The sequence below is a fragment of the Ambystoma mexicanum genome, chromosome 4q (assembly GCF_040938575.1).
Source record: "Ambystoma mexicanum isolate Mex_15411 chromosome 4q, UKY_AmexF1_1, whole genome shotgun sequence".
Classification (NCBI taxonomy): Eukaryota; Metazoa; Chordata; class Amphibia; order Caudata; family Ambystomatidae; genus Ambystoma; species Ambystoma mexicanum.
The window spans coordinates 1,018,376,202-1,018,402,430 of record NC_090928.1 but is presented as its reverse complement, the minus strand read 5'-3'; the positions used below and the strand labels follow the sequence as shown (position 1 = coordinate 1,018,402,430).

General features: G+C 46.5%; 1 protein-coding gene across 1 annotated transcript in view; it reads right to left on the bottom strand.

Moving 5' to 3' along the window:
* Positions 1–26,229, bottom strand: part of SPATA17 (spermatogenesis associated 17) — a 1,004,194-nt gene that overhangs the window by 894,811 nt on the left and 83,154 nt on the right. Inside the window, exon 3 of the mRNA XM_069608580.1 lies at positions 16,679–16,760. Coding sequence (XP_069464681.1) covers positions 16,679–16,760 — 82 coding nt within the window. The remainder of the gene's footprint in view (positions 1–16,678; positions 16,761–26,229) is intronic.

Below are 26,229 nucleotides of genomic sequence, written 5' to 3'. Positions count from 1 at the left end.
GCCAATGGGAGATCCGCTCATCAACACACATACCATACGTGGACCAATCACGGACCACAGTGGTCCCAGGCATTCACACCACCCTAGACTCTCTGGCACCCAGGATGTGTATTGGGACCAGACAGCCCAGCCCACATCCTGGGGGCACTCAAACGACATGTAGAAGCCCGCGAAAGCAACCGTGTTTCGCGGGAAACTACATGCCCAAATAAGGAAGGCCCCGGGTCGCCTGACCTGGGGGAAGGTAAAGGGAGCAAGACGGACAGTGGACGAGACAAAGGAGCCTCGTGGTCCGGCCATTTTGGGTAGCCGGGCCACCCTTTTGTGTTCGCGGCAAAAAGGTGCTCAGAACGGCAAAAGGAGCTCAAAATAAACCAAATGATCGCTGCCACCAGCCCAGTCCCTGAATGACTTGCACCGATCCAAAAACCATCCTACAAGAGTGTCTAGGGTCTGTAGAAGGCTAGAGACCCAAGAGAGCTGTAACTTAGCTTACAGTGCCCTCTTGTGTCGTGTTGCACTAAAATGGCGACACGATAAAAGAAACTACGGGAAACAGCGTTCCCCGGTACTGACTGTCTTAAGGGCATGTCAGTTTCCCCGTAAGAAAGGAGCGAAAGCCCAGAGGAGTACGGCAGAAGGCTGCACTTCTCTGGCAAAGTCAAGAAAACAGGTTGAAAACAATAGCAAAAAGTTTAGGGGTTGCGACATGGAAGGAAAGTTCCCTACAATAACGAAATCTTTCCTAACATAAAGCGTGACACTTTTTGTTGTCCCCCCTTTGCTTTGGGCTACTGAGTTTTTTAACTGGATAACAGAAGTTATTGCCGTGGTAGAGGGATAGTCATTCTCCTCTTTTCTTTTAGATGGGTGGCACACCACCGCAGACCTAGGGACAGCGCCCTTGATAGGGGTAGGGTGTGCCTCTTTTTAGGGTCAGTGTTAGTTGTTTTAGAGCTCAATTTATTTTTCACAAAAAGTTATATCTAATTGTTCTGTTTCTCCATACATTTCTTATGTGTTACATACAGTCTTTGCTTATAATGGTGTAGAAGGCATGTTTGTTGTAGTTAGCCTAGCTTTCCTCTGACTGTTACAGTACAATGTTTTCTAAGAGGTTGCACGCTGGTTTGAGGTTTAGTCGTAAGGGCGGTCAAAGAAGAAACACATTTTTCTTTCAACGTTGTAGAGTCTGTCTTTATTACTCTTAAAATGTCATCTATTATGTTTAAACATTTTATAATAGTAGTTTTAAAATTCTTAAGAATTTCCTGGTTGTATCTGTTCCTTAAAAACAGTTAGAAATGAGTTATATGGGTCGTTCTTCTGAGTTCACAGGCTTTCCGAGACTCTCTTCATAAGTCTGTAGGGACTTTACATCGGTTTGACTTGCTTTGTCCATATTGATAGTGGCCGCTAAAGATGGCAATGTGGTGGCTCGGGATTCTGTACTGGCAGGCTTGTTTTGTTTTTCTTGATCCCCTAAATGTGCCGATATCTTCGCAATGCAGATTAGGGGTCCTGAATTCGAAACAAAGTTGGGATTACCTGTTTTCTCTGTGGGGCTTACCATAAATGGCACTGGAATCACAGATATCATGGGTGCTGCAGAACTCACTGGTGCCGCTGGTACCCCTTCTAATGGTTCGTCAAGAGTGGAGTCCTTTGATAGAGTAGTGGGGCTTTGATCGGTCTCATCTAAGGTTATGTTGAAGAAATCTGATAAAGTGGATGGGGACAAGGTAATTCAAGCCCTCATTTCCGTTTCCACAATTTGTATTTTATGGACATTGTAGGGAAGGGTAGGTCAATAGGACCCCCCCTCCCACTACATATCTCACCCTGGTTAAGACCCATGACTCATCGGCAGCCCCTCGGCCTCCCGGGCCCAGGCGGCAGGGCGGCTGCAGGCCAACACGTGGGGCTGCACCACCACATTATGTGGCAGAGCATCGATGCCATCTTGTATTAAGCCATCCCCATCGTGCTAGAAATGTACATATCTAAACCAAGGCAGAGACACTGAACGCTGCAGAGTGACCCCCACTTGACCGCGCTCACAGAGGCCCACACTTCCCCCACCTCCCACTGCATGGCAGATCCGCTGAGAACACGTTCTCACGAGTCACCAGACACGAGCAAACAACAAAAAAACACTATAGCTGTTAACCTTCCGCAGTACATCACTGCCCCAGCCATGAACAGGAACATTAGGATGTAACTGAGACCAGCCCAAACCCTGCAGGCCCTGACCCCTGCACCAAGCCCCCCCAACTATATACGGCGTGGCACCTCGCACCCATACCCACCACGAAAACCCTTGCAACATGTAGAAACCATTTATGTAATATGTGCCTTGTTGACTAACGTTCGCTGCTAATGTAAAGGAGAATGGGTAAAGAGAAAAATGTGCAACCTATATTGTATATAGTGAAGAGATGTACAAGGACTGGACAGCTGATAACAGTGAACAATAACCTGTGTTACTCCCTTTATACACTCTTTATACACACCTGCCTGGCATTACCTCATGTTCGTATGTCAACTGTAGATGTGAAATGCTATGTAAAAAAGTATGACCCCCAGCTAGTATCCCATGTTAATGCAAATACATATGAGTGCGTTTAGAAACCCCATGTGTTGTTAGTCGCCCCTCACCCATACGTCAGTAAACCACCTTGTGCAAGATGCCACGCACGGAGCTGCAAGGCCATTTCCCCCTCCTCCTGCACAGGCCCTCTCGAGATAGACAGTGTTCAAACAGCATAGCCCTGCTTTCCCTCCCGATCCTGCTGGACCCGTTTCAAGCATCCGCCACCCTCCCCCGTGTCAGAGGACGCCACAGCCTGACTCCATGACTTACGAGCTACCTGGTCCTAAATCCCACCGCCTTTCAGGCACATACCGCCACGGGTCAGTGGTACCTCCATCGACCCCGAGTTAATGACCCTAGAAAGGGGGGCGCCCACACGTGGTGTACCAACAGATCGTAATACCATCCCTCACCGAAATTGCCAAGGATAGTTAGTTAAGCACCCCCGCCCATGCCCCTGACTACGCCCATGAGACCTGATTGTTTGAACCTAAGGTATCTCCCAAACTGATGTAGTGAGACACTTCAGATCACATATCAATGTTCCTGGCCATGTATTGATCTAAGGTCAGCGCCTACAAGAGTTGCAAATCAACAGGACACATGAAGTGTGATGAATGGGTGGGAATGTTTAGTGGAATTAGGGGAAACACCACTGGGGAGGACACTAGAACAGGAGTGGACAGGGAGGTTAAGAAACAGGACGGGAAGGATAGCCATGGTGGGAAAAAAGGGAACAAAGGTGAGTATTGGGAAAGGATGTAAGGGACGACTACAACTCCCACTAATACATCGGGGGGCGGGGAGACTGAATTATATACCTTGGGCACAGATGGATAGGGCAAACTTATTAAAATCTTTGCCCCGCTATCAGGTGGAGCCAGCAAATGGATATACGCCTTTGAGAAACACACTGTAGGGGTGCCCCTGGCCATTGGAGATGTAAAAAGTTTACTTGTGTCAGCAGTAGGGGACCAATCAGACAGGGTGTGGACAAAATCAGGTTTTCCGGGAATAACGCTGGATAGTGACAGACATGATGGCCCTGCCTTCAATACCGCGCACGCGCACGTTTGGGACGCATTGAGGGAAACATTCCCAGACACGCCAGATTTACAGTCAGTAATGCAATGCACTATGAATGATGGGGAAGAAGTTACGGATTACATTTTTGGGGTACAGGAGATGTGGAGAGCTGAAATGGGTACACCATATGACCAATCAACATTGTTATTTTGCTTCATAATAAAGAGAGGGCTCCCGAAAGAAGTGCAAAAAGCGCTTGACAAAATAGCAGGGATCGAAGTGAAGGGATGGCCAGAGATACACAGCATAATAGTGCACCATTGCAAAAGAATTAAGGAACGATAAAAGGAGGTGGCGCAAAAGAGGTTGGCAGACAAAGCCAAGTTAGTACAAACAAAACTGGTGAAGGTCGCAGCAGCTGTAGAAGCACTCCCACACAACAAAGACCCAGAAGAGGAGGAGGGGGGATTAGTAGCAATACAGGGGAGGATGGCTGCAAACTGGGCAGACAACGGGCAAAGGCAGTGGAATGGACAGGAGGAGTACAGAGCACCCCAGCAACAGAAGAGGTGGGTACAGGGGGCAAAGAGGGGGTGGACAGGGATATGGAGGTAATGGCGGAAATGGGGGATCAGGACCCAGAGGGGAGGGCAAGGAAATTGTTGGAATTGTGGGAGGTGGGGACATTTCTCGCGCGAATGCAGGAGCAGGCCTTACCTGAGTTACCAAGATGATCAGTATTACGGGCACCCCCATCCGGGGAGCCCATACGGGTTGCCCTGGGACGGAGGAAGAGAACAGCAAGACCAAAGAGGGCAAGAGCAATACAGGGAAAGACTACATCACACTCAACAACATCCACAAAGCAGTGAACACATACCATACACACAAAACAACCCATTCACTACGACATCTAACCGCGCGCCTGCCCCATATGGAGGAGTAGCGGTAGTTTCAGGTAACGTTTTCAGCCAAGGGGGAACAACTAGGCATCCAGCATAGGACAGCCCACAATGAGCACTAGCGTGTCCAATCCTATCGACAACCTTCAATGCAAGCGAGGAACCATTGATAGGAGCAGAGATAGGAAACAGACAATTCATCTTTCTGGTAGATTCGGGAGCCGAAAAATCGTGCATACGCGAGGGCCGGTTTCCGCTATCTAATCGTAAATCGGAGACGCAGGGGTTCTCTGGGGCGGTGGTCAAAGTTCCTTACACAAAAGATTTGGACGTTACAGTGGGGGGAAAAACAGTGAGGTCACCCCTATTGTATTATCAACAATCCCCCGTGAACCTGCTGGGAAGGGATCTCCTCAGCAAGTTGAACATGACTATCTCGTTCACAAAAAGGGGAGGGATTGTGTGCTCAACCCGAGGGATGTTTTCTATGCGTGCGATGCTAGTGATATATTCAAGGGCGACATGCCCAGAGGAGCGCAGCATACCCGTGAACCCAGATATGTTCATTCATGGGGTAAAAACATTAGCTAGGGTGGTCCCGGAGTTGAAAAAGCTAGAATGGAGAGTACCAGCAGAATTTGTCTTTCGCCCAATAGCCAGCCCCGAGATAGTGCCAGGAGCAGTGATGTCATTGGACATACATGCCGTCCAAATCACAGCCAAAAGAATAGTTGTAATTGCAATGGATATGCACGGCTGCGAGTGGCGCACGGTATTATGCATAAATGCTGACATTGCACTTCAAGATCTGTCAGATGAAGTGCTTTTCACAGATTCAGAAAGTGACTGAGAAATAATCATGGAAATAGCCATCCCTTGTGAAATAATGATACAGCAAAGGCAGGTGCCAGTACAGCTGATGGCAGCGGTGGGCACCCCACCTTCATTCTTTAATGATGACATGCAGTCAGTGCCCTGGCAATTGTGGACGACCGGTCCCCATGACTTAGGGCTACTACACGGGGTCACACCAGTAAAGATCAATCTCAAGCCTGGAGCAATTCTACCCCGGGTCAAACAATACCCCTTGTCCCAGGAAGCAGAGGAAGGGATAAAAGAAACAATAAATGCTCTACTCGCACAGGGATAATAGTACCTTCGAACTCCCCGTGCAACACATGTATTTGCCCAATCAAAAAAGCGAAAGGAGGGGCCTGGAGGATGATCCAGGACTTACGCCCACTAAATGACGTCATCCAGAAAGAGTTTCCTTTGGTCCCAAATCCGGCATCCATCCTATGCAGCATACCAAAAGACGCATCTCACTTCACTGTAGTGGATTTAAAAAACGCATTTTTCTCAATACCACTCGCAGAAGAGTGCAGATACCTGACAGCATTCACCCTAGGGGGGGAGGAGGTACGAACACTTCAGATTGCCCTAGGGATATTGCGAAAGCCCCAGCATATTCAATAGAATATTGCATGAAGATCTTGGAAACATGACTGCCGACAGCACAATAATTCAGTATGTGGACGATTTATTAATTTGCAGCAAAAATGAGGGAGAGTGTAAAAAAGACTCCATAGCTCTTTTAACATTGCTATCCCAAAAGGGGTATAAAGTGGACAAAGAAAAGTTACAATACTGTCAACGTGAAGTGCTATACCTATGGCAATTGATATCGAAAGGTGGCAAGAGAATAATCCCAGACAGAGTAGCAGCTATCTCGGCCGTGGGAAGACCAAAGACAGTGAAAGACATGCAAAAATTCCTAGGGATTTGCAACTATTGTCGGGCCTGGATATTAGACTATGCTGCATACACACACCCATTGCTCCAGGCACTCAAAGAGGCACAAAAGGAAAAAACAGAAATACAGTGGGACTCAGAGACATGCAATGCATTCACATCACTCAAAGAGCTAATTTCAAGCGCACCAGTACTTGCAACCCCAATTAGGAGCGCGGGTTCTACCTATTCTCGCACTGCAAGGGGGCACTCATGACAGCAGTCCTAACCCAGAAAACGTCACTAGGTCACAAGCCTCTAGCATACTACAGTGGGACACTGGACGCCGTAATGCAGTGACATTTCGCATGCGAACAGGCTCTCACAGCCGCCGCGTTCGCTATTGAAAAGAGCGCCACCATAGTAATGGGGTGCTCACTGACACTGTATGTAGAACATTCATTGTTCACCATACTCGAGTGATCAAAAAGCACATTAACCACACAGAGAGCCACCGCGTGTGAGGTAATACTGTCAAGCGCCAACATACATGTGGTAAGATGCAAGGTGGTTAACCCCGCAAGATTCATCTCAGAACCATGCAGTGTAGAGGATATCCAGGCACATGATTGCGCAACATATCAGGGCGAGGACAATGGCACAACTGTGGTAAGCGAGAACGCACTGACGGAAGGAGAGGTATTTTTCATAGATGGGTCAGCTTCCATAAATTCAGAAACTGGAGAAAAACATGTGGGGGTGGCAGTCGTGCGAATGGAAGAAGGTGAGTACGAGGTCCTAATACACCGGCGACTGCCGGCTCATTTCTCAGCACAAGCAGCAGACCTGGTAGCATTAATTGAAGAATTACGAGCAGCAAAAGGATGCGCAGTAATGATTTAGACGGATTCAGCATATATGGCCACAACAGTACATGGAGGGCTTGCCAGGTGGGGAAGAAGGGGGTTCAACAGGGCAGATGGTTCACCCGTACAACATGCAGAACTGTTAAGGGAACTCATAGACACATTGAAAGAACCCACCACAATAGCAATAGTAAAATGCCAGGCCCATACCAATAACCCTGACTTTGTCTCTTTGGGAAACGCGGCATCAGACGCGGCTGCCAACGAGGCGTCTTATTTGAGAAAAGAAAACACCGGTGAGTACTTGATGCGAAGAGAAGCGGAGGAAAGTGTCCCGGACGGGTACAATGCCATGCCAGTGTCTCAAATACTGTAGATGCAGGAAGAGGCACCTGAGGACGAAAAAGAGTTGTGGACCAAAAGAGGATGCAGCCAGTCAGCAACTGATTTATTATGGCGGCAAAACAACACAGGTAAAGTAGTGATGCCAACTAAGTTATTAGAAGTAGCATTCCAGCAGCTACACTTCCCAGCACACAACGCAAGGCAGCACATCGCAGCTGAGATACAAGAAAACTGGTTTATTCCAGGATTACAGGAACAACTCTCCAAGCAAACAATGGAATGCACAACGTGTCAAATATACAACGCCGGCATGACTTTGAGAAAACTAAGGGGAACGATACCCAAGCCAATAGGACCTTTCAGAGAGCTGCATATCGACTATGCGGATATGGGTGAGAGATGCAACGGAGCGAGGTACATGATGGTGGTAGTTTATCCCTTTTCATGATGGGTAAAAGCAGGTACCTGTGCCCACCCAGATGCGAAATGCGCTGCAAAGTTTCTCGTGCAGGAAGTATTCCCCCGCTGGGGAATTTGCGACGTAATTCGCTCTGGCAACGGCACACATTTTGTGAACGATCTCTTTAAAGAAGTGACATCATTGCTAGGAATAAGGCATAAATTGTGCTCGATTTATCACCCGCAAAGTAGCGGAATGGTAGAAAAGATCAACGGATTACTAAAAGGCAGACTCTCAAAACTGTGTTTCACCCTTAAGAAAAATTGGGTGCACTGTCTCCCCTTGGCCCTTTTTGAGCTGAGGAATCAGCCAAGCAAGGACCACCATTTGTCGCCCCATGAGATCGTGACAGGGAGACGAATGCACACAGCACACTCACCCCTCTGTAGACATTCAGATGCACACAGAAGTGCAACTGTACTAGGAGAAGAATATAATGGACTACCTGACCAAACTTACTAAGGCAGCACGAATGATAGTGAGACAACTTGCACCACCATTCATAAGTGATGGGGAGAATGAAACGCACACTCCAGAGAAAGAAAGCCCAACAGGTCAGCTGGAACCAGGAGAAATGATATATGTCAGGAGCTTTATGCGTAGGTGGAATGCTCCAAGATTTCATGGCCCATACGAGGTGGTGTTTTGCACCCCCACAGCGGTGAAAGTGAAGGGCTTGAGATATTGGATACATTTAACAGACGTCCGAAGAGCCTATGACAGCGTGAGGTCAGTAGAAGGTGCAGAGGGCCCAGGCGGAGTAAATGTGCATGAATAAAAGAAATGTAGAAACAAGAGCATGCGAAATGTATTGAACTGACAACTGTATTATAATAAGGGTTATGACAAAGTGTGAAGCAGCATAAAATGATCTCTCTCTCTTTCTCTCTCTCTCTCCCTCCCTCACTCTATCTATCTCTCTACACCTCTCTCTCTCTCTCTTTCTCTTTCTCTTTCTCTCTCTGCCTCTCTCTCTCTCTCTCTCTGGAAAAAAAAACAAAATAATTGCACTGTATGCTTAATGCACCTTTTTCTATGTTTCAGCATATAGGAGTAACCATGGCAACGAACAGGCCGCCTGCAATGATTAGCAATAGGGACACTAGGAGTAGAAATGTTTTTGATTTGCGAACATACTCATACGAATTTGGATTGACTGTATGTGCTATTATATTTGTTACACTGATATTTGGCTTAACAACATATTACATAATAGCATTTATCTGCATTGGGATAAATGAGGGGGGAGGTAATGGAACTAATATGGAAAATGCAAGCAAACCTTTTAAGGAGGGTAACTATTTAATATGGATGGCTTTCAGCTGGTTTGGGGGTATGTCCCACATCCAGACGAGGCAAAACATCAGAACAATACTAACAACAAGCCGACCATCCATTTGAAGCCCCAAAGCCACACCACAAATTTTAGTGTACATGAACTAAATGATCGACACCCATCTGTTATATCATGGTTATATGGCACCACTGCTACCCCGCCCTCAACGACAATCAGTCTCCCAGAGAAAAAGACTACACCACAGAGAGAATGAAGGAAAATATTGAAATGGCTAACAAGTTCATTACTCTGTATGAGGAATGGGAGAAGGAGGGGGCCGGGGAGAGGGAGTCCCTGTTGCACGCAGCCAAGCATGCTAAAACATCCCTTAAAAACAGGAGGAAGAGGGAAACAGGTAGGAAGAGATATGACAAATACTATGGCCTGGGACTTGCCACGATAGAGGATCCCAGGCACCCCCACCAGTTGAATAAATGGTATGCACACATGCGCTCCACAGCCAAACAAACAACTAATGAAAGTTGCTACGTGTGCTCCCTGATCCCCCATGCCTCAGGCACACCTAAAGTTTTAATGCCGCAAGAATTGCCTCTTGCAGACACCCAGTGTCTCCTCCATCTCACTCTGTGCAGAATTAAGAACACCTTCCAGGCACACACTGTATCTTTTGAAATGCTGCACAATGAAAAAACGTGCTACTCAAGACCAAAGGGAGTGGTATGCTTAAAAGAACCATTTTTAGCAATAAAAGGAACACTATTTTCAGAAAACAAATGGAAAGATGATGTGGTAACGTGCAAAGCTGAAGCACTGCAAGGGCTGCCAACCGAAAAACGACAATGGATTGCAAAGACGTGTGCCGTGGTGTGGTCAGAACATGTGGCAAAATTGGCCTGGGTGAGCGCTATAGAAAAAGCATTGAAACTACAGAAAGAAATCTCAAATGAACTTGATTTTGAAGGGAAAATCGACATGGGAAGAAACACGAACTGCAGCAAGAGCCTAATAATCTCAGACATGACGAAAGGAACAGCAGCCCTGATGGACACTTAGTGGGTCTGTGGCAAGCGGGCGTACATGCACCTCCCACCATCATGCAGGGGCACGTGTTCCCTGGCGACACTGCACTCAGCCTTAATGGTAATACCGGAGAGCCACCTCGGCCAAGGGGGCCAGAAAACGACTCAAGCTACAACCAACGCCTCACCCACTGAAGAGCCACCACTGTACGCCCTATCAGAAGGAAACGCTGACGAAATCATGTCCAGAAAACAGAGGTCATCAAACTATATCTCAAAGGCCTCCTCAGAACTCTTGGCACAGATCCCAGACAGGTACAGGTTATTCAGCTCAGTGGAAAGCTTCTTCGCCTCCCTCATTCAAGCATTCAGGCCCGAGCAAATGCAAAATGGCTGCAGATCACGCGGTGGGAGCTGATTCAATTGGCCAACAACACTGAAGAAGGGTTTCAACGTGATCAAAGTGTAACTAAGGGCACTGAGACTCAAGACAATGAAAAACAGGTATGTCCTAGAACTGTTGACAGCGATGGACGGAGGTGTTTGCCGAAAAATCGGAAGTGCCTGTTGCACTTTTGTACCTTCTGAAGATGCTGATAATGAGACACTATCACACGTCATTGCTGCAGTCCACAACCTAGGGGAACGAATGAAGACGGAAGGCGGCACCGACCCAAGCATGTGGTTCGACAACCTTTTTTCCTGGGTACCTTCCTGGATGGGGCTCGCTGTGAAACTACTAATGCCCCTCATCGTGTTTTTACTTGTGATTTTTGGTGTGTGCCAGTTGGGTCTTCGATGCTGCGCAAATGCAGTCCCCAATGGAGCAATGATGATGGTGACAATGGGCAACGCCGGAGGAAGGGCACGGGCGCAACAGGAAGCACACATACAAACTGGAGAGGCTTCAGAATCCAAGTATAGAATGGTGCCCAAATATTATGACGGGGATATAGTGGACAGGTTATATCATACCACAATAAAGGAGCCCCGGGAGCTAGAGTGGTACACGGAGGTAGGGGTGGACCTGGATGGAGATATGGGATGTATATATATGACTTGCACCCCTGATGAGTATGCTAGAAGGGGGGGAAAGCATCCGGGGGGTGTGCAGAGCCTAGTTGCCAATAAAAGGAACAAAGGCCTGGGAAGAGGCAGTGTTAGCTGAGAAAGAGAGTGAACGACTGGGGGAGCTAAGGTATTTGTTACTTAAGTAACGAAAGGGGGGTAGGGAAGGGTAGGTCAATAGGACCCCCCCCTCCCACTACATGTCCCACCCTGGTTAAGACCCATGACTCGTCGGCAGCCCCCCGACCTCCCGGGCCCAGGCGGCAGGGCGGCTGCAGGCCGACACGTGGGGCTGCACCACCACATTATGTGGCAGAGCATAGACGCCATCTTGTATTAAGCCATCCCCATCATGCTAGAAATGTGCATATCTAACCCAAGGCAGAGACACTGAACGCTGCAGAGTGACCCCCACTTGACCACGCTCACAGAGGCCCACACTTCCCCCACCTCCCACTGCCTGGCAGATCCGCTGAGAACACGTTCTCACGAGTCACCAGACGCGAGCAGACAACAAAATAAAACACTGTAGCTGTTAACCTTCCGCAGTACATCACTGCCCCAGCCATGAACAGGAACATTAGGATGCAACTGAGACCAGCCCAAACCCTGCAGGCCCTGACCCCTGCACCAAGCCCCCCAACTATAGACGGTGTGGCGCCTCGCACCCATACCCACCCCGAAAACCCTTGCAACATGTAGAAACCATTTATGTAATATGTGCCTTGTTGACTAAAGTTCGCTGCTAATGTAAAGGAGAATGGGTAAAGAGAAAAATGTGTAATCGATATTGTATATAGTGAAGAGATGTACAAGAACTGGATAGCTGATAACAGTGAATAATAACCTGTTTTACTCTCTTTATACACTCTTTATACGCACCTGCCTGACACTACCTCATGTTCGTATGTCAACTGTAGATGTGAAATGCTATGTAAAAAAGTATGATCCCCAGCTAGTATGCCATGTTAATGCAAATACATATGAGTGCGTTTTGAAACCCCATGTGTTGTTAGTCGCCCCTCACCCATACGTCAGTAAACCACCTTGTGCAAGATGCCACGCATGGAGCTGCAAGGCCATTTCCCCCTCCTCCTGCACAGGCCCTCTCGAGATAGACAGTGTTCAAACAGCATAGCCCTGCCTTCCCTCCCGATCCTGCTGGACCCGTTTCAAGCATCCTCCACCCTCCCCGTGTCAGAGGCTGCCACAGCCTGACTCCATGACTTACGAGCTACCAGGTCCTAAATCCCACCGCCTTTCAGGCACCAGTCACATGCCCCCACGGGTCAGTAGTACCTCCATCGACCCCGAGTTAATGACCCTAGAAAGGGGGCGCCCACACGTGTACCAACAGATCGTAATACCATCCCTCACCGAAATTGCCAAGGATGGTTAGTTAAGCACCCCCGCCCATGCCCCTGACTACGCCCATGAGACCTGATTGTATGAACCTAAGGTATCTCCCAAACTGATGTAGTGAGACACTCCAGATCACATATCAATGTTCCTGGCCATGTATTGATCTAAGGTCCGCGCTTACAAGAGTTGCAAATCAACAGGACACATGAAGTGTGACGAATGGGTGGGAATGTGTGGCCAAAAGGGCAAATGTTAGTTTAGTTATCAATCGTTGTTACAAGGCATGTCCGGCCCGGCGCTACACCCCGATGAGCCCAGCTGACCTCCCACCCCACGTGGCGCAGCACCAACGTCTGCCAATCCTGGAGAAGCAACTGTATACATTGTATACCACCTAGCCATCACCACCCAATCCCTAAGACTCTGTGGCCCTATAGCTTAACTCATGCATGACGTGTATTTGTAATATAACTGACTGTCTTTGCTATTGTCAGACAGAGCGCTCTCGGAGTTTGCAGAGCCCTTTGCATGCCCTATATTGAATTATATAAAGCTCTTTTTGATCTCACCCGCACTTGGTCCTGGCCTCATTCCCCTTCTGGGGTGTGTCCATTATTGCCTCTCACTAAGGGGGGTGCGTTTCTAGGGACACTTACATTCAACATATTTGCCACTTATTTCTTTTAGATAGGAGTTCAGGAATGACTGGATATGTTTGGTTTGTGGAGGTTTAGTTCACTTGCCTCTCTTTCCGTGTGCCCCCTCGACAGTGGAGTTAGCTTTCCATTTCCCCATCTGGACAAATATTGCCTTCACAAATGGTTCAAAGGTGACCAGAATATGATCCAAACACCCTCAGTCACCAATCAGCGGAGAAAATTGGTGGAAGTAGCACAGAGGAGAAGAAGAAATAATTAAAGAGGAGAGCAAATCTTCAGGGCTTGAGGGGACTAGAAAGTGTGAGTATTTTGCCAATGACTCAAATATAATGTGATAGGGTCTGTTCAAGGTCCTGGAGCTGTAGCTGTAGGGGAGAGTTGGGAGTATACGCGTATGAGTATTGCAGAGAATAGTGCATAAAGTGCTTGGGGATTATCACATGAGCTATCCCATAAACAACCAGCCTGCCCCCTACAAGCTCCTTACCGGTACATGACTGTAGTGGTTGTTAGTAGCACCATTCCTGACAGTATTCAATGGCAACCACCTAGTCGGATCCCCCATTTGCTGGGCTCCTTTAATAGCCTGTACTGTGGATCTGGCAGAAAACACTGCTGCAGGACTTGCTTGCCAATCAATACCTCTTACCCGCCTTCCAGACGAACAGCCCGGTATGGGCCAACTTCACCTGAGTTATCCGTGGGTGTTTTTTAGGCCTCTGGGCTCTGGTGAATGATGTTACAAATGTCAGTGTCCAAGCCGAACGGCTCCTCACAGCCCCGCCTCCTTAGCAGTGAAATCAGTGGGAATAGTCTGCTCCGGCCCGAACCATTCTGCGTAAATGTATATACCTAAACAGGGAAATTAATTACTTGTATATGAGAGCACTCATACCATAACAAATTACCCTTGTTGAGCTCTTTCCCGAGCTTCCTTTTGTGTCCTCTGTTTGGCCTAAGAGAGCCTTTGGCATATTTCTAATAGAAAATACCACATGCAGTAATTACTGTTACCATATGTGTTGTTTCTAAAATTCCAGGTTGGCAGTAAACAATGCAGATTTTCTAAAATGAAGCTTGAAGTATTTCTGGAAATACGCATGCATTATTTTTCTTTTTTTGTTTTATATAAATCTATTTCCTCCACATTGTGAGGATGGAAAGGAAGGGTTCTCTGTGAAAATGACCCCACGAAAACGTAACCATGTGAAAATGTTGTCATTCAATACAAGCTATCGAAAGTGTGAAAATGTTGCCAGCAATAAGGTCGCCAAAAAAAGCTATTTTTGGATACACACAAGTACAAGGCTGTAACCCCAAATATGACCCAAACCTCTAGCACAGCCTGCACAATCACCCTCACTCCATTCCTAAACCTTCCCCTAACTTCAATTACAACCCTTATTCTACCCTGAACTCTTACAAAACACCAACCCTTCAGCACGCTAAAGCATTTTTTTCAAGTTACTCAATCCAAAATAAACTGAAAATGAACAGTGAACCTATCTTCAACCCTATCACTAGCTTGCCAAAAAGTACATAGACTTGGCCCCAATCCAAACCTTTGCACTAATACTAACTCTGGAGCCTTACCCAAATGGCAACCGTACCACTTACCCTAATGCTTACTTTACCATAACCACTAGGTTTACCCACTTTACCTAACCACTTTCACACGCCAACATCGCCAGCCCTCTCCCACCTCCCTATTGCTTTCTTTTACATTAACAAAACCATTACTTTATTAGCCCAAGCCTTACAATAACCCGTGCCCTAACAATAACCCTGACACTTAATCTACCCTAATGACTAACCAAACCCAATCTTCTTTACTCAAACCCCTATCCTTACCCCAACCCCTATCCTGACGCTAATCCAGGCAAGCACAAGCTAACTAAACCCTCCTTAACCCTAACAATGACCCTAGCAGCACTACATTTTTGGCAACTTTTCACCAGCATTTATTGACTACATTTTGCTTGGCATGTTTTTCACTGCAGAGGTATTTCCACCACGACTTTTTCACAGACTACATTTTTGTTGGCTCTATTTTTACTGGATACAAAAGAAAGTAGATACAGTAGCGGTCGATACTGTGACGTTTTTAAAATGTGTACCTCCATCTCCACCGTTTGAGAGGAGGTAAATATTTAAGGCATTTCGTGCAGTGAAACGTTAAGGCAGTTTGTGCAGCATATGAATATTCTGGCCGTATTTACTGCATGTGGTATTGCCATCTCATAATTTGGTGGGCAGTGACAGCAGGCAGTATTTGGAAATATTACCTGCTTTACCGTTACCACCAAACTCATAATGAAGCCCCCTTTAGAGCAGAGCCGTAGACAGGGTAGGGCCTGAGCAGGCAAGGCCCACCCAACATCTGTAAATGCCCACTCAGCAGCACTGTGTTGGCATTTACAGATGTTAATGTCACTGCCATGTGTTCAACTACATTAGCTTCAGGTCCTACTTGTTAGTCAACCCTGGGTACGAATATGCTGTACAGGTTGGCATTGCCCACCAATGATGCATGCCTGCTGTACTAAGGGGATTTGACCAACTGCGATTTCCTGCATGGCAAAAGAAAAAAAAACAAAGAATAGGCCTTATTGGGTAGTGCCCTACCTTTCTTTTTTCCTCTTGGTGGAGGCTGCCATTGTCCAGCTATGAAACATACCTGCTGCGATTTAGTGTCACGGTGTACTCTGACCACTTGTGATTTAATGTATGGATATAGAAACCGCCACCTCCCAAACAAATATTAAAAGGCTCATTGGAGAAGAAAGTGTCACCATTTGACAGAAAACAAAATGTTCATTGAAGGCATTAATTGTGTGATCTTTGATTTATTTTTCTTTAAATTCATGCAACACAATGGGCCTCATTAAGAGGTAGGAGGTAAGGGATTACTGGCACCGGTAAGGGTGCCGGTGCCGGTAATCCCTTACCTCCATATTCCGAGGTCCCTTAGCGGGTCCCGCTATGGGCGCCTGGTTTTACCAGGAACCCTTAGCGAGAGCCGCTAAGGGACAGGGAGCCAACAACGGGCCCGCTATTAGCAGGCCCATTATTAGCTCCATCCCCATTGCCATTGAGCCCTATGGGGGCTCGAATGGGAATGGGGAATGGTTCTCAGAATGGGGACTTACCGGGTCCTCCAAGGTTGGAATGACCCTGTAAGTCCCTATTTCGAGAACTCGGACCCGGAATGCGGTAAAGGGGTAGCCATGGTTATAGTAGCACCATGGCTGCCTCCTACCTCGTAATGAGGCCCAATGTCCCAAATAGTTTGGTAGTAAACGACAACGAAAGGCAGATGAAATTGAGCTACATTTCGAATTCAACCTTACCTTCACTATGTGTCTGAAGACTTTTCTTGCTAGAAACCCTCGCCACCATTTCTGTATAACGGTCATCATCCTGTGTAGGTACCTACAAGCACATCATTATAAAAAGAGAGCATTAGTGTAAACTATGTACATGTAGACAAAATGTAAATGAGTCCAAAGAGTTCCCAAATTAATTAATGTGGAATACAGGAACAGACTACACAAATATATATGGAAGGCTTATGCTTCCCCTTCAAAGATTCTCTTAATTCTTACCATGGTTGCAAAGGATGGAGCCAACCAGAAGAGCATTTCACACCAGTGCAGTGTCTCATGTCTTCAGTGCCATGTATTTCAGAACTCCTTAGAAAGAGCTGAAAGGCTACTCATGTAGACCAATGTAGGTGGCATATTCCAAGCACCGTTTTGGAAGGCGTGATTGCATATCTTAAATGTCTAAGTACGCCATATAACCAAAGCATGTAGGCAAATGGTTCTAAATGATATTGTTCCATTCAATACCCTCATTCGGCCTGTTTTGCCAACTCTTTGTCAGAGAAATGCATTCGTGTTCTCTTTTCAAAAGCACATCCCCAATCTTCTGAACCACTGTCCATTCAAAATCATCAAATGAATGGTTCATGGCCAAAACATGTTTTACTAAAGGCTATTTTCTACTTCGTTCTTCAACCAACTTCTGTGCTCCATTTTTGTCGTTTTTGCCTTCCTTATCGTTTTTGACATCTATCTCTTGCCACACGGGCATGCAATGATATACACTGCATGTCTGGAATCACAATTCATACATTTCGTTTGTGTACATCTTTTGGGAAATCCAATATCAATATCCAAAAATGTGCATGTAAGGTGAGACATACACCACGTGTACTGCATGGAAAGTTTCCAGTTATGGGCAATAGTCCCCATGCTTCACCAATACTGGTTTGTCTGGCAATATTGGCTTTAATGGTATTGCACATTTCCATATCTCTGATACATTTTATTTTTATAAAAGAAAAAATGGGGTGATCAAATCTCTTCATAGTCTTCTGAAAATACTTTTCCGATTTTTATTGATAATGCCCTTGATTTTATAAAACAAAACCACACACAATCCTATCGTCCTGTGCTGTTCTTCGTTTAGGTTCTGTGAGGTAGGCAGGGTTTCAGAAGGCAGACAAACACAAATGAACATTGTCCAAAAACCTTTATTTAACTTTAACAGGGGTTGGAGACTTCCTATCTGGCCCCATCTCTATAATGGGAGTAGTCTCGACCATCAAATTAAACTAGAGGATGTCAAAGTCAGTCTGTCAAAATAAAAAAGCTGTCTGTGTCAAACCTAATCTTGCCCTCACTTAATTCTACAATGATAACGTGTACGGGGTTAGGTCAAAACAAAAGAGTGAGTCAAATAACATGAGGATGGCAATGGGGTTAAATAAGACTCCCTTCCCCAAGCTTTTGTAATAAAAGTTAATTAGCTAGGGTGGCTAGTTCACACAGTTCAATGAGGGGCAGTTCTTCCAGGCTTCCCTTGTCTGGTTCAGAATTGACACAGTTCACCAGCATGCAGTTTGCTCAGTCTTCCCTCACCTGATTTGGCATCAACAAAAAGGTTCACAATGGGGGTACCCTTCTCCAACAGTTCAACACTGGTTTCACACTGGGGTTCTCTTTCCCAACAGTTCAACAATCCTTCAATGGTTTACATGACAGACTTTCGAAAACACACAACATTCATTAGCCCTTTGTCGGACCACTCTGCCAGTGAGGCTTTCATACAATTGTGCCTTTGGCAACTTAATTCAATACTACAGTAACAGACTTTTGCAAATGCACTGTATCCTGCTCCGCCCTGTACAGGACCACTCTGTTACTAAGTTCTTATATATAGTTCATGCTCCTCTTTATATTTCACTTGGTCGTGCCCTCAGCACTGTCTTTCACAATCTTTACTTGGTTGTGCCTTTGGCACTGTCTTTCACAATCTTCACTCTCTGGGTCCCAGACCCTCTTCTTAATTCTCCTTGTGGGTCCCAGACCCTTTTCTTAATTCCACAAATATAAGAGTTCTTATTTCACTTTCACTTGCGCTTCAAGCCCTCTGTAATTTTCTATCTCAAAACGTCTCTCTTTGCTCATGTAAAGGTACATGCGGCCACGCTGTCACTTTGTTTCTGATCACACTCTGTCAACAATGGGCAATTGAAGCTTTCATCTTCCTTGCATCTCTGGCCATGTGCTGGTCCTCACTTCCCAACATTGTATTTCATTTGCACCTTGTGCCTTTCACAAACCGGGCTCCCTTCTGCTTGGAACTCACTGGCTGCGTTTCTCTTTATCGCTTCATGTGTGCCGAGGTCAGGGTCTTCTGTGCTGCCCCTCTGACACTCCTGGGCCTTCTCACATGCCCAGGGGAATGAGCACCTGTACCGGGCTTCATCTTTGGAGTTTGTTTCCCCGAGCAACCCCCTTCTGGCTCCTTGGAGACACGGTTCCCTCAACACGCCTTCTGTAGCCTTTTCACCTCTCAGGCCCTCAGCATCTCAGTGCTTTGTTCTCCGCTGACAGCTTTCAGGGTACCTAGGCGACCCAGTTCACCTGCCTGCTCAACCTCCAACTCGTATGCCTTCTTGGGCTCCAACTCACTCACTGTGTGACTCTGGCTCTACCTCTTATACTCTAGGTAGCCGTCAATGCGTTTCAGGTGTGTGTGATTATGACTGAGTGCATGACCCTGCCTGGCCTCATTACCAGGACAGGACCATTGCACATTACTAGGGGTAATCTTCCTAATCTCAGTCTTCCACTTCCTCGTCTCAGAATTTGGGCTGACACAGAAAGGTGGTGAATTATGGGAGTTGGAGTATCCCATAAAGGTAGAGGGAATATGGCGTAAACAATTGTCAGGAAATGGGGGTACCATCTCTTGACTTCTGGTGTTTCTTCCACTCTGCCCAAGGACACCCTACCCAGGTGATCCTCCCTCGCTTGTCCACCCCCAGGGTCCGAATACAATAGCAATGGCCCTTCCTTGGCGACCTGAATAAGGGATTGCCAGGGCTTGAGTAGTGAAACACCCTCAGGTTTTTCACAGTTCAAAGAGAGTCTCTCTGCTATTAGTGAAGGGCTCTTTTGATTGCTCTTTTAACAATTTTGTAACCCCTTTTTTCTAGTTTGTTACATAAATAATTTGCTTCAAATTCATAGGCTTCATTTGTACTTCTTTTTCTTTTCAATCTTAAAGATTTCACGTATATATGTTTATATATGTTTGCCAAGGTGACTCTGAAAATGCATTTCTATCTGTCTCTTTAGGATGAGGCTTGACTCATAATCTCTTTTCTTCTGGAAAAAAAGTAATATTCAGGAAATCAATCTCATAGTCAGTGGATCGAAAGAATCTGCTCTTGTTAATCCACTCCCCAAAAGCACTTCACACATGGGACCTTTCCAAACACAAATAATACCATCAAAATAGCACATTCAGATCGTGATGTTATTTATAAATGGGTTTGAAACAGCTTAAGTAACAAACCTCTGAAAATTCACCATAATAATTAGCCAAATTTGTTCGACTCCTTAGTTGCATCCATAACAGTGCTTTCATTTGCTTATAAATTGCCTCCATGAACTGGAAGTAATTCTGAGTGAGGGCCCCCTCGATGAACCATACAATAAACAAATTAGATACTGGGTCACCATCCTCACACAACCGGAGGCATTCTTTGATAACATCTGGAGTGGCATCTTAAGGGGTCTTTGTATAGAACAAAAAACAAACCAATCAACAATTTAAAAGTATACAGTTCTAAGTATATATGAGAGGTTTCTAGAGTCAGGGTGTGACTGTCAGGGTGTGTTTCCCGGAGTTCTACATTTTCTACTGAATACAAATTTAGGGATCTGCCTTTAAGGGGACCTGGGTGGATTATATACCGGATGCTGGGAGGACTTTTTCCATGTATGTGGTGGGTTTAGGGACCAGATAATGTTAGCGGGTTCAGTGGTTAAGATGGCAATGATTTTTCACCATTCACCCACCTTCCTTGATTGGGGCTTTATGGGGGAACTGGTTTGAGGGTGGCATTGCAGCCAACGTGTGATGTGATTTTTGAGATTGTATCAAGAAATGTGTTTATGGTGTTGCATGAGTTACCGATTGTGGTGATGGGGATGTAGGAAGGGGTTCCAGCAGTGTTGTACTGTGTGGAGCTGAGCTTTTCTTTTGCTTGCAACTTTAGTTATTGCTGCAGTATAATAAGCTGTTTTCGTAGAATTTATGGGATTGCTATAACTACTGTAGATTTTTCCACTTATCAGCTGGCACACTTGTGGTCTATGAGCTTCTGAAAAACCAGGGCCTTGTTCTGAGGTGGTGCCATTTCAATGATGCTCAGCAGTGAGGACTGTTATGCTATGGCATCCATTGATGGACATGTAGTGGCTCCTAGGCAATGGAAGGGACTCCGACGGAGAGGGATACCCACATACTTAGTGATACTCTATACATAGGAGGTACTGTATCATGCAACAAAGGAATACAGGGTCCCCACGTATTGCCACAAGCCATCATATCTTATGGGGTACTCAAACTGTATCATGCAAGATCAGAATAGAGAAAATGATTGAGTGTCTTTGTGTCCCACAGAGAAGTTAGGTAAGCAAAGTCAGTTCACCTGCAGCACGGTTTCACCATTTACTTTACTTTCACCTTAAAGGAATCCTCAAAGAAACCTTTTACACTCACTAGAACATACACCTTTTCATGAGTGTGTATATCAGATGTCCCCTAGGAGACGTGGACGCAGGTAGAGAGTGATTGCACAAGAGAGCTAAACTTCTCCAGTAAAACCTGCTCCTGTCCCCATCTGTGTCTCTAGCTCTAACGGAGTAGAATCCCCAGCAATGCCCATGGAGAAACTGTGACTTTGTGAAATCTGTCGCTGCAGTGGTCCTTCCTCCAGATTTAACAAATAGAGGCTTGGGTTTTTTAAACCCACGGTCGACACACAAGATGCATTAAGTGGAACAAATGGCCAAAGGAAGGGTAAAGATTACAGGCAGCTAAGAATACTAAAAGAGGGAAACAAAAACAATTGACAAACCACACCCTAAGATAACACTAAGGTGATCCCTGAGCCAGGGTCGAATGAGGCAAGGAAAAACCCCAAGCACAGGCTTTATGGATTAATCATACTAATCAGAGCAACTACATAAGCTTTATATCTGCTGCATAGGTGGCCAAGGACCATACTGTGAACCTTGAGGACAGACCCATTGCTAAGGGCAGAGGTGTAGCTAGTGTAGCAAGAAATACCCTCAATATGAGAGAAATACCTAATACACCCTTCCCTTCGGGGGAACTACTCTCAGTAAAAATGGCTCTGTAATCCACTACTACTTTGTATATCCACTTGAACTACAGACCCCCAGGACCTGTACTCGCCTTCGAAAACAATGTAACCCAACTCCTCTCCTCCAACTCCAAACCAAAATCCCAAACCAATATCATTGGTGACTTCAACTTAGGTCCCCATGACCCACTAGACAAAAATGCATTATCCCTTGTCAATACTATGTCAGCACCAGGTTTCTCACACCGTATCCAGAACCCTTGCTGACTTTTGCAACCACTCCTTCGCCTCTGGAGTCTTCCCTTCCCCCCTCAAGCACTCCCTTGTGCACCCTCTTCTCAAGAAACCCTCTTCCGACCCCTCCTGCCCGGCTAACTATCGCCCTATCTCCATCACTCCCTTCCTGGGTAAGCTCCTGGAGAAACTGGCCATCTCCCAGCTTAACCTCCATGCTGAATCTGTTGGTAGTCTTCATGACCATCAATCTGGCTTCAGAGTTGCCAGAAGCACGGAAACTGCTCTCCTGAACATCCGTGAAGACCTGCTCTTGAACCTCGACTCCAACACTCAGTGTGTTCTCTTTCTGCTCGATCTCTCCTCTGCCTTTGACACTGTCAACCATGCCATCCTGCTCAACCGTCTCTGGGAAAACCTGGGTATCACTGGTCAGGCTCTGGCGTGGCTGACCTCTTTCCTTTCAAATCGACCCTCCCAGGTCCAACTGGGGTCCTTCCTCTCCGACATCTTTTTCTCCACCTGTGGTGTCCCCCAGGGATCTAATCTCTCTTCCTGGCTGTTCAACCAGTATCTGGCACTCCTTGCCCACCGCATCGCCGCTCTCTGCCCTAATTTCCAGTGCTATGCGGACGATACCCAGCTCATTTTCAGGCTACCCTCAGCCTCCCCCTCTCCTTCCCTCATCTCTGACTGTCTGTCTGCTATCCAAGAATGGTGTGCCGCCAATGACCTCTGCCTTAATGCCAGTAAGACTGAGATTCTACTCATCGGTACTCCCACTCCCTCCTTCCCTGCAGCTCTCTGGCCTGCCTCCCTTGGCCCCCTCCCTGCTCCTACCTGCAAGGCAAAAAACCTTGGGGTCATCTTCGACTCCACACTCTCCTTCTCTCCTCATAATTCTGACGTCGCCAAGAGGTCACACTACCAGCTGCACCTCCTCAGAGGTATTCTTCCATTCCTCTCCTTCCCCCAGAAGCTCACTGTCTCCCGAGCCCTGGTTCTCTCGAAGCTGGATTACTGTAACAGCCTCTATCTTAATCTGCCTGCCTCCACTCTCCGCCCTCTGCAACTCATCCAGAACAGAACTGCGAGAATTGTCCTTGGCCTCAAGCCCAGGGATCGTATCTCTCCAGGACTGAAATCTCTACACTGGCTCCCAGTGGCTGCGAGGATAAAGTTCAAAACCCTCTGCATTGTCCACAAGGCCTTCTGGGGCCTGGGTCCTAAATACCTTCAACTCTCTCTTCCCAAATATCTTCCTTCCCGAGCCCTTCGCTCATCCGCCTCCAACTCCCTCAGGGTCAGCCGCTTCTCGAAGCAACGAGCTGGGGGTAGATCTCTCTCCGCGGCAGGGGCTTCCCTCTGGAACAGCCTTCCTGCCTCCCTGAAACTCGAGGAGAACCATCTCCGGTTCCGGAAGCACCTCAAAACCTTCCTCTTTGCTTCTGCTTTCTCTCTCCCTCTCCCCTGCTGAACAGCTAATATTCTTCACTGAAACTGCACTGATCCTGCAACTGGACCTCTCTAAACGGCCTCAGCCCTGGGCCCAGCCACTCTCCACTTGCACTGATGCCCTGGAACCCCTCTGCACTGCGGGACTGTCTCTGTATCCCTACAGCCCCCCCCTTCCCCAGCACTTGTTCTGCACTTACCTTGCACTTGCCACCAGCTGGCCCTATTTAATTATTACTTTACGCCACTTACCTTGTACTGCACTTCCCCCCCCTTCCCCTTGCACTTTTCCCCCCTCCCCCACCCCTGCACTTGCGCGATCTGAATGACACCTGGCCTAGTAGGATCGTTGTCTGTCTCCCCTTGTTCCTCCCCTCCCTGCCTCGTCGCGCCTTGAAACACCTGTGTAAAGGCGCGTTACAAATACCATATCATATCATATCATATCATAAAAGGCTGCATCCTTGACTGGGTTGCAGATCTGAACTGCATGTCAGCCATCACTTCGAACTCTGCCTGTCCATGGTGGGATCACCACCTCATAATGTTTAGTATCGATACTAAGTCAGGCCCATATAACCACCCTCAAGTGCACCGGCTGCCCCATCAATAAACCAATGAAATATTACAGCCAATAGTCTACCACCACTCTTGCAACTCATACTAGCCCCCGAAAATTGTGAAAAGAACAACCCCACTCTAATGACTAAAGAGTAAAATGAAACGGTACTTGCAGCAATCGACAAACTAGCTCCTATTTCCATTTGCAAAGCTAAACAACTTGCACACTTAAAAAGGTGGTTCACCCCTACCTTAAAAGAATTAAAGAAGGCCAAAAGAAAAGCTGAATCACATTGGAAAAAGCATCCTAATGAACTAAATAAAATTGAGTTGCCAATGAGTACAAACAAGAGGTCCTCTTGACAAAAGGTACACTATACAACAAAATAATTGCCAAGACCAATTAAAAAACCAAGGAACTCTTTTCAATCCTCAGAGACTTAGAATCGCCAGTCCCCCAAGTAGAAAGTTGTAACAAAGATGCTAACTGGTGCTCGAACATCCAGAATGCTCTCCTAGACAAAATCATACTACTTCTGTCAAAAATTGCAGCTAAAAAAAATGTAGTCTGTCCAACCGGACACACTACTAAGCTCCCGAATGTCCCAGCCAACAGTGGACTGCCACAATTCGAATTTACCGAGGTCTCTAACCCAGAAGTCATGCATATCATCTCAATCCTTAAACCTTCAATATGCCAAGGTGACCCATGCCCGGCAACAGTCATCAAAGAAGGTGCCCCGCAACTTGCCTGTTTCATCACAAGTCATTAATGCCTTGTTTAAAAACAACTCCGTCCTGACCGACCTAAAAAACTTATGGGGGTTACCTTTACTCAAGAAGCCCACACTTAACCCAAACATACCGACTAATTACCCCCCAATCACAACAGTGCCTTTCCTTTTTAAAATATTAGACAGGGTAGCACTAATTATGCAGATGACACCCAAATCCTCATTCATATCACCAGTGATCTTGCCACTGACACTGTTATTCTCGATTCAAAAAGGCGTGGACGCGCAATGCATTCTGGGAGCGCTCGGAGCCATGTTGGATATTTACTTCACACCGCAGTGAAAGGCTGCACACATTTTGCTGAAGTGTTAGATTCACAGTGCTGAGACAAACATGCTTTTCCAAACCTGGTATGCGGTCAAGGCCATTTCTGCTGGGAAAGCTAACGTTGTTATGGCTTGCTACTGTTCTCCGTTGAGCGTGTTATTAGAGCAGGGAGGCCCTGCGTTCCTTGAGGGGAGCTCTCGATTGACCCAGCTGGCAACCGACGGATGTTCCTCAATTGCACAGGTGCAATTTCCAGAATGTTTGAGAATTAACTCCCCATTGTGGAGTGCGTATATATGCGGAAACCCGGAGGGGGTCAGGTGAGACTTCAGCCAGAGAAGGACGCTTACGTCTGGCCTTCCTGTGAGCTGTGGTACTCTTGGCCTGGCTGTCCCCGGGGTCTTCCAGCCGCTTCTGGATGAGTTGAGGACTTCTATTACGCTCACAGTGATGCATTTGCTTTTGACTTCTTTACTTCTTCTGTGATCTATGACCTTACTATTTTTATGAGTTCTTTCTATGTACTTGTAAGCTTTGAATAAATAGCCGTAAAGAGCTGATTTATCTTCTAAGAGTGCGTAGTTGTGAGTTATTGTGTCTGTCTGTTTTTTTGGTTCAAAGTACTTGCTCTATAACTGCATTGATGATTTATGGTTGTTTCATGCACTTTTCGGGGGAGAGCAGTACACATCGCCTCTCTCAATGCATCTACCTAATGATCCAAGCTTGGATGGCCCATCACGGACTGCGCCTGAATGAGGATAAGACCGAGTTGCTCCTTATAGGATCACAACACTGGATGTCCAAACTAAATAACACCTTCAAATCCTTTAACATCAATGCAAATATCATCAAAGCCTTCAAAGAGGTAAAAACCATTGGCTTCTACCTGGACTCATC